At 56.1% G+C, this 14,936-nt stretch overlaps 1 protein-coding gene across 1 annotated transcript in view; it reads right to left on the reverse strand.

Annotated features, from left to right (window-relative positions):
• Nucleotides 1-416: 416 nt before the first annotated feature.
• Nucleotides 417-14,936, reverse strand: part of COQ8A (coenzyme Q8A) — a 39,728-nt gene continuing 25,208 nt past the window's right edge. Inside the window, exons 5-15 of the mRNA XM_006914270.3 lie at nt 8,953-9,027; nt 6,421-6,543; nt 4,411-4,496; nt 4,127-4,267; nt 3,600-3,681; nt 3,403-3,496; nt 2,969-3,110; nt 2,624-2,731; nt 2,449-2,514; nt 2,135-2,221; nt 417-1,515 (exon numbers count right to left, since the gene is read on the reverse strand). Coding sequence (XP_006914332.1) covers nt 1,231-1,515; nt 2,135-2,221; nt 2,449-2,514; nt 2,624-2,731; nt 2,969-3,110; nt 3,403-3,496; nt 3,600-3,681; nt 4,127-4,267; nt 4,411-4,496; nt 6,421-6,543; nt 8,953-9,027 — 1,289 coding nt within the window. The 3' untranslated portion in view covers nt 417-1,230. The remainder of the gene's footprint in view (nt 1,516-2,134; nt 2,222-2,448; nt 2,515-2,623; nt 2,732-2,968; nt 3,111-3,402; nt 3,497-3,599; nt 3,682-4,126; nt 4,268-4,410; nt 4,497-6,420; nt 6,544-8,952; nt 9,028-14,936) is intronic.

The following is a 14,936-nucleotide window of genomic DNA, read 5'->3' on the forward strand; positions in this document are numbered from 1 at the left end:
CTGTAGCCTGATATGTGAGCTCTTGAGTGTTTGGTTGAAACATTCTGACAAGGGTGCAGCAGGGGGTACTGGGACGAGGGGCCACAGCTGTCGTGCAGACCGTCCTGTCCCAGAGTGTGTATTACTCATCAGTCCCAAATTGCAGAAAGTAGATTTTTCCTTTAAGAACCATTCAGACCTAGATGAGAACCTATTTTGGACCTGTGCCATCTCTCCAAGTTATTGCCCGTTACTAGAATTCAGTCTGCCCAGGAAAAACCACTTTTCAGGACGATGGATGTGGGATGAGCCTCACCCTGGGAACAGGTACAAACCCTGCAGGACCATCTGGAGACGGGATGGAGTGTGACACTGACCTCGGGCTTCTCGCCATCAACTCAGAACCCTTTACGAGTGAAAGAATTAATGCCACAATGTGAGGATTTTTTACTTTATTGAAACAAGTAACTCAGACAATTATAAGAACTGTACAAAAATTAACAGCCTGTGATGACCCCTTTAGGTCCAACCAGTGACATCTGCACATTCATCTCCCTCCACAAAGGCGCCTGGGCCTGGAGGGCATGGGAGCTTCCCGCTCACTCACCGCCTCCTAGCAGAGCAGAGATCTGTGTCACCTTCTCTCCCCCTCTGCTGCTCCTTCCCATGGGAGGCAGCAGTTCTCTGGAAAATTCCAGTTGTCAAGAAGTATAGGAACCAGCCAGAAAACAGGCCTGGGCCTCAGCTGGTTAAGTAGTGCTCGTTGGCCCTGCCCGGATTAGCACTGCTCCCAGCTCCAGACTAAAGGCTGGAGAGGAAAAGGGCAGAAAACCACCTCTCACTCTAGAAACACGTACACACACAAGCCTCGTACTAGACAGTCAATAAAATCCAAAAAGACTTCCCTGTGTATTTTGTAGCAAGGATGCGAAGGGCCTACTCTCTCATCTTCCGGTTAACATTCCCATTAGGGAAAAACCCTGTTACCAAAAGGAAAAGGAAATAAAATTGCCTTTTTACCTTTAGAGTGTTTCAGAAGATGAACAACAGTAGATTTTGATAGGGTATTTGGGGTTTCATTTCACACCCACTCAGCAATAAAAACCGTGTATAAGTGCTGGCGCCAGGGCTCCAGCAGCACCCCTCCCACCGGAGCCGGCCCCCCCTCCTTCAGCAGAGGACGTGGCATGGAGCTCGCCAGCTTCCTACTCGTGTCGGCCGCACCGGGGCGGAGAGTCCGCACGGCGGCGGCTACTGCTTGGCCTGCCTCTGGCAGTAGTTGCTGTAGGCCTCCTCGAACATGGCCTTACAGGGGAACTGGGCCTTCAGCTTGGAGCAAATGAGGAAGGAGCCCCCCATCTTCCTGTGCAGCGAGTAGGTCTCCTCGGGGGGCGGGATGAGACGGTGCTTCAGCATGATGGGGATCAGGTTGTGGATCTTCTCCGTGGTGCTCTGGGTGCCAAAGTCAAAGGGCTCCTCGGAGGCGAAGGCCTCGCCCAGGATGAGGATGGCGTCCAGGTGGGCGTCCTCCATGGCCTGCAGAGGGAGAGGCTCAGGCGCGCGCTTCACTTTTAATGACACTGAATAACGGTAACTGGAGCAAGAACTCAAATGTACAGGAACTAGGACAACAGGGCGTGTGGACTAGGCTCCGAGTGACGGGGAAGGGAGCGGCGGGGCCTGCAGCAGAAGGCCCGCGTGAGCCCCACACTCAGTCTGGACAAACCAGCTTCCGGCCAAAAAGAACCGAGCCAGGTGAGGAGCTGCAGACGACCCGCCCCCCGCAGAGAGAACTGCTCCTGGCTTCTGGGCGACAGGAGCACAGACGCTGCCCCTCAGAGGTGCCCAGGACTCCCCCAGCGCCCTCCTGCCCTTCCCAGCGAGGGCTGCGGCTCTGCCATCCCGTTCGCCCTCACCAGAGCCCTGACTCCGTGACTGACCGGTACCCCAACTGGACTGCCCCCAATGCCTGCCCCTCTGAGAACCTCGAGCCCGGGGCTGGGGCAGGTGGTCGGGGGCTCTGTGGAGACCCCTCGGGATGCCTGTCCCCTCCGCCTCCATCATCCCTTCTTTAGTTCAGTCTCCACTTAAGATGTCAAAGGAAAAGGAGTCCACTGACCCCTCCCTCACACAGGGCCCCGCCCCGGGAGCTCACCTTGACCTCGTAGCCCGTGAGGAACTTCATCTCTATGGATTTCTTCAGTACGGCCTCCCTGTCCCTGTCGGCAGCGGCCCTGATGATCTAGGGGGGCACCGTGGGCAGAGACGAGCTCCTGAGGGTCGGGGACTGCCGCCCACCGCCTCCCCGACTGCTGTCCTTTCTCTCAAGTTCCCGGGCCTGGAGGCCCCAGCCGGTGCTGGGAGCCTGACAAGGCCGTGAGCAAGGCCAGGGACAGGAGCCTGGTCAGCCTTCCTCCCTCCAAGTCCCCAGGCGCCTCAGGAAGGTCTGGGCCGAGGCCCTGCCCCTACCTGGATGTAGAGGTCAGTGAAGGACCTGTCAAATTCCCGAGTTGCCCCAAAGTCCAGAAGAGCCACCTGAGAAGGGCGACACAGGGGAAGCTGGCAACTGGGACTGAGACCCCCCATGTCAGAGCCCCTGCGCCAGGGGAAAGCCCAGGTCCCTGCGGCGCCCCCTCGGGCTCACCTTGTGCTGCTGAGGGTCATAGAAGAAGTTAGACCAGTTGGGGTCTGTCTGCATGAACTGGAACTCGAACAGCTCCCGCAGGCACAGGACCAGGATGTTGTAGCAGATCTGGGGCGAGGCGGGGCTGGTCACCGTGGGGCCCGGCTGCCTGGTGACCCGAGTTGGGCCGGGACAGCCGGACTCCGTTTCCCTCTCCAACTCCCACCCGCCCGCCCGCCTTCTGCCCAGAAGATGACTTTCAATTCCAAGAGCAGACCCCGGGGGCCGGGGCGACACAGCAGCCCCCTTGTCCCCTTCATCCCCACAGGGAGCACCTGGGGGCTCCGAGGCCAGATGCAGACGCACCTCGTTCCGGATCTCCTGGCTCAGGTCCTCAGCCTGGTCCAGGGGGAAGCCGGACACCAGCTCTGTGGTCAGCACGAGGGGGCTGCAGAGCTCGTCCACAATCTCGGGCACGTAGAAGAAGGGGTGGTCCTTCAGCAGCTCCCTGGCAGGGGTGGGATGTCACACCCTGGGCCCAGATCCTCCCTGCCTGCCCCCCCCACCCCCTCAGGGATGACGCCTGGCGACGAGGGACTGAGCCAAGTGCAGTGCCCTGCTTCATGTCGGCCAGGACACGGCTAAGGCCCCAGGCCCCGACCACAGCCACCTGCCCCCGCAGAATGAGAGAAGCCCTCACCCCTCCCCCATGGGCTGCCCACTGGTGGCCCTTCTGTCTCCCGCTGGAGGGAGCAACAAGCGAGGGGCCCAAGGCCCAGCTGCCCAGACTGGAGCCACACCGGAACTTCCTGGCACAGGCGGCCTCTCGCTGGTAGTCACACTCAAGGGCCAGCTCCCGCCTCAGCACGTCAATCAGGTGCTCGGGAAACAGGCCTGGGTGGAGAGGAGGTGTCACACTGGGGCTGCCCAGGGAGGCCCCTTGGGTGCCCAGAGTCTGTCCCAAATGTCTGCCCATGACCACCAGCCAGCTTCAGACCTTCCGGAAGCATGTTGCTCATGTTCAGCACAGCCATGAGGTTGTTGACATCACTGTTGATGCTCTGGGCCACACCAGGGTACTGCAGGGGGACAGACGGGGTGTCCCAGGGGCACAGAGGAAGGCCCTGGCATGGAGCCCCCCTCTCCCACCACCGGCAGCTCCCCAGCCATGTCCCACCCACCCCCACACCTTGGGCAAGTCGCAGCTAAGACCCAGTGATGCTGCCGTGACCCCAGGCCCATCCCAATCCGGTTCTCCACTGTCTCCCACCCCAGCCCCAGAAACACTGCCCACTCAGGGGCCTGTCCCTCCAGCTCAGTCCCAAAGCAGATAATCGCTGTCCCCTGTCCCCACCCCACCCAAACCGAGCTTGCTGCAAGGCCGCCTCACCTCCCACAGCCACTCACGTGGCACATACTTCTCAGTCCCCCATGCTGCCCAGGCGCTGGGGCCAGAAATGACATGGGCCCTGGTTCTGCCCTCCACAGCCCCCATCGGGACAAGCACACACACCAGGCACCCACCTGGATCTTCATGGCCACCTCACGGCCACCCTTCATGCGGGCCAGGTGCACCTGCCCGATGGAGGCAGCTGCAAAGGGCCGCTCCTCAAAGTACTCCAGCTTGTCCCGCCAGTTGGGGCCCAGGTCATTGTTGAGAGTTTTCTAGAGGGAGAGGCCAGGGAGGGGCTGTGAGCACAGCGCAGCCACCTGGGACGCCCCAGGAAGCGCCTCCCACGGGGCCCCGCAGCTCCGTGTGAAGAGGGGAGGCCGGGGGGACCCAGGGGCCCGGGCGCTGCTTTCCTCACCATCATCTGTTTCAGCGGCATGAAGTCCGCGCTCTGCCGCACCCGCTCGAAGATCTTGGCCAGATGGGGATTGATGAAAGCATCGTCTGGAAGGCACCGGAGAAGTCAGGGGGCAGAGGGCTGACCCCCGACAAGGAGCACAGGCCGGAAACAGCAGTCTCCCGGGAGAGCGGCCCCCCTGAGATGCTGCTCCACCCTCCCACACACCTGAACCCCTTCTCAGAGACCAGGCGCAGGCCCAACGCCACACGGCAGGACCGGCCTGAGTCCTCCTGGCACGCTGACAGCCTTTTCAACTGGCACCCGGTGGACAAAAGTTCCAGAGGGGACACGGGACACTGACCTGAGTGTGCACACTCCTGGGGCACCGTGGCCAGCAAACCACATCCAGAGACCCCCGCGCAGCCCAGCACGGCACACCCAGCGGGGCGACCTGCATAGCCCGGGGCCCTGACCTTCGACCTTCGGCAGCGGGGGCAGCGTGTGCCCTGGCTCTGAACTCAGCCACCGACCTGAGAAGGTGGCTTCTTCCACACAACAGGCGGAGTGTTTCGCAATTATATGAGGGCAATTTTAGGAAACAAAGTGTAATAAAATGTAGAAAACACCCATAATCTGATCTCCTACAGAGAACCACAGACTGTTCTAGGCTGCCTTCCGCACGCGGCCGCCCCTCGCAAGCCCTCTTCCCTGCTGTTTATTTTTCTGAAATGTTCTGAAATGGCACTGTTGGCGGGGACCTAGCATCGCCCCGAAGTCTGTCGTGCAGCCCGACGGCCACTTGCTTCGGCCACTGTTCGGTCAAGCCCCAAATAACACCACTGCACTCAGGGACCCCACGCTCGGTCCCATATTATCATGAAGCTGAAAAATCCCTATCGCCTAGTGATGTCACAGCTACCACGGCGTCATAGCTCAAGGCGTTCGTGCGTGCGGGGACTGGCGTAAACGAACCTGGGCCACCCGTCGCATAAGTGTCACACACACAGTTATGCACAGCACATAACACCTGATGATAAACAACTGTTACTGGTTTATGGATCATACTTTCTATCATTTTACAGTGTACTCTACTTATTAAAAAATAGTTTGCCGTAAAGGGACAGCCGTGTTACACGGGTGGCCTCGTGAGGTGTCCCACGTCTACTGCGTCTCTTGATGCATCATTTTCGCTTGCGCTTGATTTAACCTCCTGTTTCTCACGGACGCGCTGTACGGGCCGGGAGCCTCGGTCCGGAGGCTCCGCCAGAGCCGGTGTGCGGGGCGCTGTGCCAACGGGCACCGGCGATGTTCGCACGATGAAACTGCCCAACGACACATTTCTCAGAACATATCCCTGTCACTGGGCGGCACACATGGCCAATCTGCGATAGAGGCCCTGACCGCACCCGTGAGGCTCTCGTGGAGCCGGGGCTTGTGCAGCGGATGACAGATGGTGACCGCTCCAGACCCGCAGCCACAGGCAGCGCCCATGCCCAGCCCGCCCGCCCCGTGACCTCCAGCCTTACGCTTGGCCGATTCAGCGAGGCCATCTGACGGCTCGTGAGGGAATCGCTTTCAAATGTCCACTCGGACTGCCAGCCTCTCGGGCACCCCTCCCGGGGGCACCAGGGAAGCCCCTAACCTCAGCTTTGCTGTTGGGGCCACAGTGAGGTGGCCTTCTGCTCAGCTGCTGTCCCCAGCCTTCCCTCCTTTGGGCCACATGCCCCTTGTCCCCAACATCATGGTGTGGCAGGCAGGCGTGTGAGTCCCCCAACCAGTGCTCTCCAGCCAATGTGGGAGGGGGGGCTTGGTGGCCAGACTCTTGCCAACTTTTGGGATGCCAACACCACCTCTAGATATCTCAAAACAGCCAGGAAGAAGCAAGAACCATGGCTGTGGGCTCCTGTTTAAGAGTTTTTTAAATATCCCGGGCTAGTCGCCAGCCAGGGTCCAGGCATGAGCGGCAGTGGGCAGAAGGCGCACCCCCCGGCCACCCCCGGAGCCCGTGCGCCAGGTGGGCCCACTCACCCTGGATGCTCAGCATCTGGCCCAGCTTGAGCGCCGCGCCCCGCACCTTGCACAGCGTGCTCACGATGCGCTCCACGTTGGCCTCCGACAGGAAGGGGCTGGAGTCCAGCACGGCCTTCTTTCCTGTGGGCAGGAGCCAGGTCACCATGGCACCCCCGCCCCTCTCAGGGTGGCCGGTGGCCTCACTCAACCCAACAGGGCCACAGGGCAGGAGGAGGAAGAGGCCGGGCAGGGCTCACAACTGGCCCCAGAGAGGTGGCAGTCAGGTGGGCACCAGGGACAGACGCAGCTCCTCTCCCCAGCAGTGCTGAGGCTCGGGGAGCTTGGTGTAACCCAGCCTGCTGTCCACTAGCTGTGTGCCTCGGGCAGACCATGCGCCTCTGGTCCTCTTTGGTAAACACAGGACAATAACGGGACATCTGGGTGTGGGGGATTTTTAAGTGATTCCAAAATGCCCAGCACACAGCCTGACAGGAGGTTCACGCTCCTTTTCCTGGTGCCCATAAAACCAGCGTCACGCTGCAGCAGGCCTGTGAGCCCCCAGCAGCGCCCTCCGACCAACATAGGGGGCAGTGGCAATTTTAGCCCTGTGTTCCACAGCTGTAGAAATGCCCTCTAAGGCCACCCAGGTCTCTCCAGGCCTGACCCCAGCACCCTCCCCACCTTACACACACACACACATGCACATACGCACACACACGCACACGCACGCAGGGCCACTTCCTCCATAACAGTCCCCGGGGCCTGGAGGGGACACACCAAAGGGCGCAGTCACCTGGAAGTAGGGGGCAGGCACTGGGAGGGAAGGGCCTGGAGGGACCCAATCGCAGGTGAGAAGGGCTGCCAAGTCACTGTCCCTTGTGCCCTTCCCAGTGTACTGGGCAAAGGTCGCCAGCGCCCCTAGAGTCACTGCGCGCTCACCACAGGGCCAGCTGGCTGCAGGGAGAGCCAGCTCCTCAGGGAGGGGAGCGAGGGCGAGGGCGGCGCCCGCCCACTGCTGCCTGCCTCTCCCCTCTCCCCTCTCGCAGAAGCCCTGCGGCCGCGGCAGGGGGAGAGTTCGTGGGGACCTCAGGGGTGCAGATGGCCTTTGTCCCGTACACTTGGGGTGGTAGAGGGCAGGGGGATGACTCAACAGGGCGGCAGGGGGGCCAACTGAGTCCAGCTGCCACCCAGCGGTGCAGCCCCGGGCTCAGGGCCCCGTCCCGACCCCAGTGGCCCTGCCCAAATACTGAGTTGCCCCTGTCCTGGGTGGGAATAGCTCTGCTCGGCTCTCCCTCCGCCCTCCCCGAGCTCCTCCAGCGCCCTCTTAACTGTCCTCCAGCCTGCGACACGGGTGCTTTTCCCACCCACCGTCCTGCGAGCCCACTTAGGTCAGAACCCCCGAGGGCTGTCCCACGGTGCCGGGCACTGTCCTCGGCCCTCATCACCACAGGCCTGGCCCAGACTCAGAAGGACTGAGCCAGGTCCTCAAGGCAGGAACGAGAGGCGGCCCGTGGGCCACAGCGCCCCAGAGGCCGCTCAGGAAGCTGGAGCAGAGCCTGGGGGCTGCCCAGGGCCATCCCGCCCTGGCCTGAACCCCAGGTCCTGTGGTTCCTGGGCCCCTTGATTCTCAGCTGGAGTCACTGCCACTTCACTGACAAAGGACACCAGCCGTAGCCCTGCAGCTAGTCTAACTCTTTCCTGCTCGGACATGGTAGGACGGAAAGTAGCCAGCTTCGGAGGGGACGGGAGGGGGCTGCGCCGAGGAAGCCAGGCTTCAATCCTCGAGGCGTCCGCGCCAACACTAAAAATACCCTCGCTAAATCCTGTCTTGTCCCCTGGCCCCTTCCAAGGACACAAATGGCACCCCATGACCCCTGTACTCAGGGGCCTGTGGGGACAGGCTAGTGCCTTCTCTCTGGGGCCCCCCTTGTCCCAAGAGGGTCTTGTGGGTGAAGAAAGGCCATCTATGTAACTGGCAGGGCCTCCAGAAGAGCCCATCCCTAAGCTGACAGCCAGGACTATAGGGGCAAGACAGTGGGGTGTCACTGAGGGGTCCCCATGAAACAGGGAGATGTCATACTAAAATGAGCAACATCCCCTGGGGGGCCCGAGTGTTCTGACCTGATCTCTGGCTGACTCTGGGAGACAGGGGACAGCGGCATCACGTTCTTTGCCTCAGAGACAGAGGGCCCTGTGGGGTCTGTCCCAGCGGCACCCACATCCTTCAGCCACATCAGGAGCCCTGGGCACCTAACCTGGCGAGACCAACAGGCCCAGCAGCTCCAGAGAGTGGGGTCAGAGGTGGGGCCGAGAACAAGGCTCCAGGGGCGTCAGGCGGGAGAAGCCAGGAAGGGCGAGGGGAGCCAGGACGGGCTGAGCAGCCTCGGACCTCAGCCAACCCCAGGGGTGCCACTTACATGGAACACAGGTGATCACGACCCTGAAGGGGGAACATGAGGTCCCTGGAGGCCTCAGGACCAGGTGGAGGCTGGGGGCTGGCAGGCCCACCTCCCAGAGTCACCCTGCCCTCCAGTCAAAGGCCCAGCTCACCTGTGCGCTCCTCAGAGCGGAGGCTCTTCTTGGCTACCTCAGCCAGGGCCCCGAAGCCCAGGCCCACGGCCAGACCTGCAATGACAGAGGGTGGCAGTCACTGGCCTTCGTGTGGGGTTGGGGCTGCTGCCCAGCACCCCCCACCCAGGAGCCCTGGAGCCGCCCCACAGACACCAGCCTCAGCTCCCTAGGGACCCTCGCTGACACTCCCAACATTCGAAAAGGGAAGGGAAAAGGTAGGAGACACATCTGCTATTTTCAGAGAAGATGGGGCTCAAGGTAGGTGCTGTGTGTGAAAAAGCTTCATCTGCCCATCACCTCTGCTAATCTCTAGGCTCACAGACACACGAAAGCACCCCGAGACAATGTACAACTGGGAAACGCACCAGGAGGACCCGGCACGCATGGAGGATGGACCAGGAACGGGGCCACCCACGGCACCGCCTGAGAGGAGCCTCCAATTCTCCAGCATCTCTCACTCAGTTCACTGCGACTGGAAGGAAAGGCCTCGCTACAGGGATATAACGCGGTCACTGGCGCAAGTTGGAATATTTCTGCAAAAGCCTGTCCCCAGCCCAAGCCATGGGGACACACAGGAGCTCAGGCTGCAGCCCTCAGGCCCTGACAGTGTCTAAGGACAGGGGTAGAGTACCAGTCCCCTTCGTAACCTCTAAACCAAAATTCGTTAACACCTCACTTACCCCAGACGCCTGAGGACCCCAACAGTTGTCACAAAGGCCAAACGGAAAGGCCAGCAGCCTGGCGCTTGGAGCCTATGTGCTCTGCTTTAAACACAGTTGTAGCTGGATGGGGAGTGGGGGCGGGGGGCACACATTAGCAGAGGGAGAGGGAAGAACAGATGGCTGACCACAGCAGAAGGGACAGCAAAGATCCAGCGATGACACCAAAGACACACTAAGGCCAGTGGCCTCGGAGAACACAGCCCTGAGGGGCCAACAGAACAGCAGCCCCCACTCCCCTGGGGGGGGCTCATGCCAGCTGCTCCGATTAACAGACAAGGAAACCTGCACGTCCCCGTCCTAAACTTTCTGTAATGAGTATGTGTTGCTTGTATGAAAAACAAAAGCTCCTGCCTCATAGGTCATGGTGAGAATTAAACGAGCAAAGGGCTCTCAACGGGGCCGGGCACAGGTACTGCTGTAAACGTGTTCGCTGTTATCATCATTCTTCTCATTAAAAATGGTTTGACCAGTGCTGTGCGAAAGAAGCACAATGCGAATCACTGACAATATTTTTAATTTTCTAGTAGCTACATTAAAAAGAAGCAAAAAGAAGCATGTGAAATGAATTCTGAGCATATGTTTTATTTAACCCGGTATATCCAAAATATTATCATTTCAACAAGTACTCAAGTAAAAATTATTAGAGATATTTTACTTTTTTGTTTGTTTGTTTTTGGTCTTAGGTCTTCAAAATCCTGTGTGTATTTTACTCTCAGAGCATGTCTCAGTTTGGACCAGCCACATTTCAAGTGCTCAACATCCCATGTGGCTGGTGGCTGCTGCAGGGGACAGCACAGGGCACAATAGGCCAAGATCTGGCAACCACAGGAAGAAGCCACGGTCATCTGGAAATGGCCCTCGGTGTAACCCCAGCGCCCACCACAACATCCTGGCGTATTGGGAGGCAGTGCCAGGGCCGGTGACCACCTCCCATCCAGCTCCAGTGGTTACCGGACATAGAGCTGGGAGCCAGGTCTCCAACCAAACATTAACTCCCCTGTGGCCTGCCCACCTCCGCCTCACCCAGCACACTATCCAACTCAGCAAAATAGATGACAACAGGCAATAACCTTCCAACTGCAGTGACTTTCGGCAACATCTTTATATCTAGATTTTTCTGTGCCTAGATCGAGTCCGAAGACAAACCTACAAGAGGCAGATGGTGTCAGGTTATTCCGCCTGCCTATGGTCAGCAGACATCACAGCTGTTGGGAGAACCTCCTTCCTCAGGCAGAGGAGCCCCCAGCTTCCCCTGCTGGGCTCCCCTCAGATACTCTGTCAAACTGTTCTCTGGCCATCTCTAGGCTGCAGGTCACAGCCACAGCTCTCCAAGGCCAAGGATCTGTCATTAAATAAATCACCAAAAGAACATTCTACAAAGGACGCTTTAGGCTCCTCCTTGGCCCTACGAGCTCCCTCAGGAGCAGCCCAGGGCCAGGCCAGAGGTGCTGCCAGCAGCGAGTGACCTTGGCCTCAGGAGCTCCTACTCCAGTGAACAGAGAATAGGCTGGCTCTCCCTCCAGCCCCGCCACGCCCCCCAACCCAACCCGGCCAACCTTAAAGCAATTCCCAGAACCTTGCTGGGGGGAAGGCACAACCCAGAGACTCTTCCTTCTCCCAGAACCAGTGGCCCCTGGAGGCAACTCCTGGAAGATCAGGCTTCTGCCCGGGATTCCCCAGGTCCTCGCTCTCTCTGTACATGTCCCCGTGGCCCGTCGGCCCCACAGCACCGTGTGCCTCTCCATGTTCTGATCCACACTCAGGCCCAACCTGGCCCGCACAGCCTACTGGGAGTCCGGGACCACAACCAGCCACGGAACCTGCTCAGTGGCCCCACAGCCTGGTCTCCATCCTAGCCTGTGAGAAGGTGCCAGCCCCTTCCTGTTCCCGACATTTCTCTCCCAGAGGTTTTGCAGTCAGGAAATGCTGGGGCGGGGGGCAGCTCTTCCCCGCAGGAGCGCACTGGGGCCCCTGCCTCCCAGAAGTCCCTCTGGAGGTCATCAGGGCCAAACGTGGCCCTAGCCACTAGACCGCTGCCCAGACAGGCACCAGAGGTTAAGGAAAAGTAAAAAGAAAACACCTTTAACAACGGCACCGTTCGCAAGGTGTAAGGCAGCTTGGGGAGAGGGGCCTCCGAGCAGGAAGGAGGAAGGAAATGCTCAGCAGACGCTGGGCACTGGCTCAAGGGCGTGTCTGGGCGACTGCAGGGGCCAGAGGCAGCCGCCATGGCACTCGCACAGCACACGCTGAGTGCCAGGCATCTACACCCTCGCTGTGTTCACGCATCCAGCAAGCCTGACCTGACATGACCATCCACATGGAAAAGGCAGTGTCCTCTGCTGACAGCCATTCTTGATTCCTTAGGGAGTTAGCCCACCTTCTCTGCTGTCACCCGCATCTTCCACGCCGCCCCGGCCCAGAGAGAGGACGAGAGAGGCCTACGGAGGGGCCTGCAGCCCACAGCACAGGAGGAAGAGGACCAGGAAGGGGTGATGGAGGAAGCTCCCTGTAGCGTGCGCTCGCAGGTTCTCAGAAGCTGGCCCGGAGCTGGACTGGGGGTAGGGGAAGACCTAACACAGCTCCTCTGCTGGCTGTGGGGGACACGGGACTAATTATGGGGGGCAGCTGTGATAGAGGCTTTCTAGGCTCTGGTCCCAGGCTGTCACAAATAAGCACCTGGCCCTGGGTGACTGGCGACTGTGGCTCGGCTTCCCCACCTGTAACTGGAGGTGACAACTGCGCTGATGTCCTTCTAAGAGGAGGGAGCCTGGCTTTAGAAAAGTCAACAAAGGGGCATTGTGCCAGGAGGTCAGAACACTCAGTGCTGCCACAGGAGGTGTAAACACTTCCACCCCAGCCGTCCTGACGACCTTGCCCCAGCCAAGGAACCCAAAGGCATCGCCAATGCGCGACGACCCACGGCAGGGTCTCGATCGGTGTCTGGACACAAAGGCAGTGGGGTGAGTCTATCAAAAAACTCAGTTACTATCACCCTGCTTCTTGGGAGCATGTCCTTGGTATATGCATCGCTATAATACCCTTTAAAAAAGATCAATAAAATGATGGTAATCGTTGATAGTAGTTTTTGTTTTGTTTTAAATGTTCATACTTGGAAAAATTTAAAAACAACCAAAACTATGCCAATTTACTTAATGTTTCTTTTTCATGTTGCCACTGAGATGGGGGGGACATACCCAGGTGTATCAGAATCTTTAAGGAATTAAGCAACAATAGCCGTCAGCTTTGCATTTCAATCTAAGCAACGTCCACCTGCTAACATAAGCGAGAATACTCTCATGTTACCTTATCTCCTAAGAAACCCAGTGGAGTCTCAGAAACAATTTTTTAAAGCAAAGTGTTTTTCTGCGAGTGATGGTCCCTTAACATTTTACCTTTAAAAATATATATATATGATAGAATTCCCAAGGAACCAGTCCCTCTTCATTCCCAACCCACTGCTCTCTCATAATAGCCTCTGTTTTTGTGTATCGTGTTTCAAAATCCTTCCTAAATAGAATCTAAATTGCCTTATCTCTTCCTATTTCTTCGCTTGTTTCCTCTCTGTCTTCCTGTTTCCCTCAGTATTCTCCTCCCTTCTGCCTTAATCGTCTGGCCCGTACGCTCCTGGGTGACGGTCTCAGCAACCGCTGCAGCGCTGTGCTCAAAGCCGTGCTCATCCTCATCCAGTAAGTTCTCTACGGTGCCTGCTTTATCTGTTAAAGTCTCGTTTCTGTCATCACCCACTTCTCTCTCACTGTACAGGTTCAGAGGGGATGAAGACGTCTCCTCGGAAGCACAAACAGCAAAAAAGGTGGAAAATACAGAAAAGAGTAGAGGCAACACCTGGGAAAGAGGGGAAAGATCTAACATATGTGTAATTGGAGTTCCAGAAGGAGAGAGAGAGGAGCAATAGATGAAGAAATGACCAGAATTTTCCAAAACTGATGGAGGAGATCAAATTGCAGATTCAAGAAGCCTTGCAAACTCCAAGCAGGAGAAATGCGAAACAAATCACACCCAGGCACTTCACAGACTCCTAAATACCAAAAGCAACAAGGAAATCTTAAAAGCAGCCAGATGACAAGAACTCACATTACTGGCAACGGAGTATAAAACGGACAGCCAAGTTGTCAACAGAAACAACGGAACGACATGCTTAAAGTGTTCAAAGAAAATCATTTCAAACATGGAATTTAATGCCCAGCCCAAATACCTTCCAAAACGAAAGTGTAATAAAGACATTTTCACACAAATAAAAACAGAAAATTAATGATTAGCAGACTGCATTATAAGAGAGAAGGAAGTTCTTCAGAGAAAAGGAAAATCATCCCAAATATAATTATGAAAATATAGGAAGAAACAAAAAGTGTAAATATGTGGATTAATCTAAATTCATATAGGCTATGTGAAAAAAATAATATGTTGTGGGGTTTAATATATCTTAATTTCATATATAGTATAAAACATGTAGAAACAAAATGCATACATACACATACACACAGAGGGAATACACAGATTTAAAGTGTTCTAAGGTCTTATCATTATTTGGAAAGTAGGAAAAAATAATCATTTTTATTACAATGTAATAAATCGAGAATATGTACTGTAATCTCAAAAATAAGTACCAAAAGTAGAATAACACACAAGCTAATAGAGAGAAAATGTGTATAATAAGAAAAAAAGTCTTTGATTAATTCAGAAGACAAGATGGGAGAAATAAAGGGAACAGATGGATCATATAGTAAACAAAGGCTAAAATAGTAGATATAAACCCCAATAGATTAGCAACTCCATTAATGTAAATAGACTATTTACATTATTGGACTAAGATTACTGGCCTGTACTTAACAAAAAATAATTATATAAGCTGCCTATAAATGACATACCTTAAATATAAAAACACAAAAAGGTTGAAAGCAGAAGGAAGGAAAAAGAGATACCATGCAAACATAAACCCCTAAAAACAGATGACACACAGCTATACTAACACCAGACAGTGTAGAGTTTCACAGAGATAAAGAGAGACATAACATAAAGGAGTCGATCCCTAGGAGGATATAAGAATTCTAAATCTGTAAGCAACCAATAACATAGCTTCAAAATATTAAAGCATAAATGACAGAACTAAAAAAAGGTAGATAAAAAAATAAAATAAAATAAAAAAATAAGGTAGGTAAATCCATAATCATAGTATGACTTTTAAATGTCTTTCTCGATAGCTGATAGAACAAAGAGAACAAA

Source organism: Pteropus alecto, unplaced genomic scaffold (genome assembly GCF_000325575.1).
Source record: "Pteropus alecto unplaced genomic scaffold, ASM32557v1 scaffold115, whole genome shotgun sequence".
NCBI classification, from domain to species: domain Eukaryota; kingdom Metazoa; phylum Chordata; class Mammalia; order Chiroptera; family Pteropodidae; genus Pteropus; species Pteropus alecto.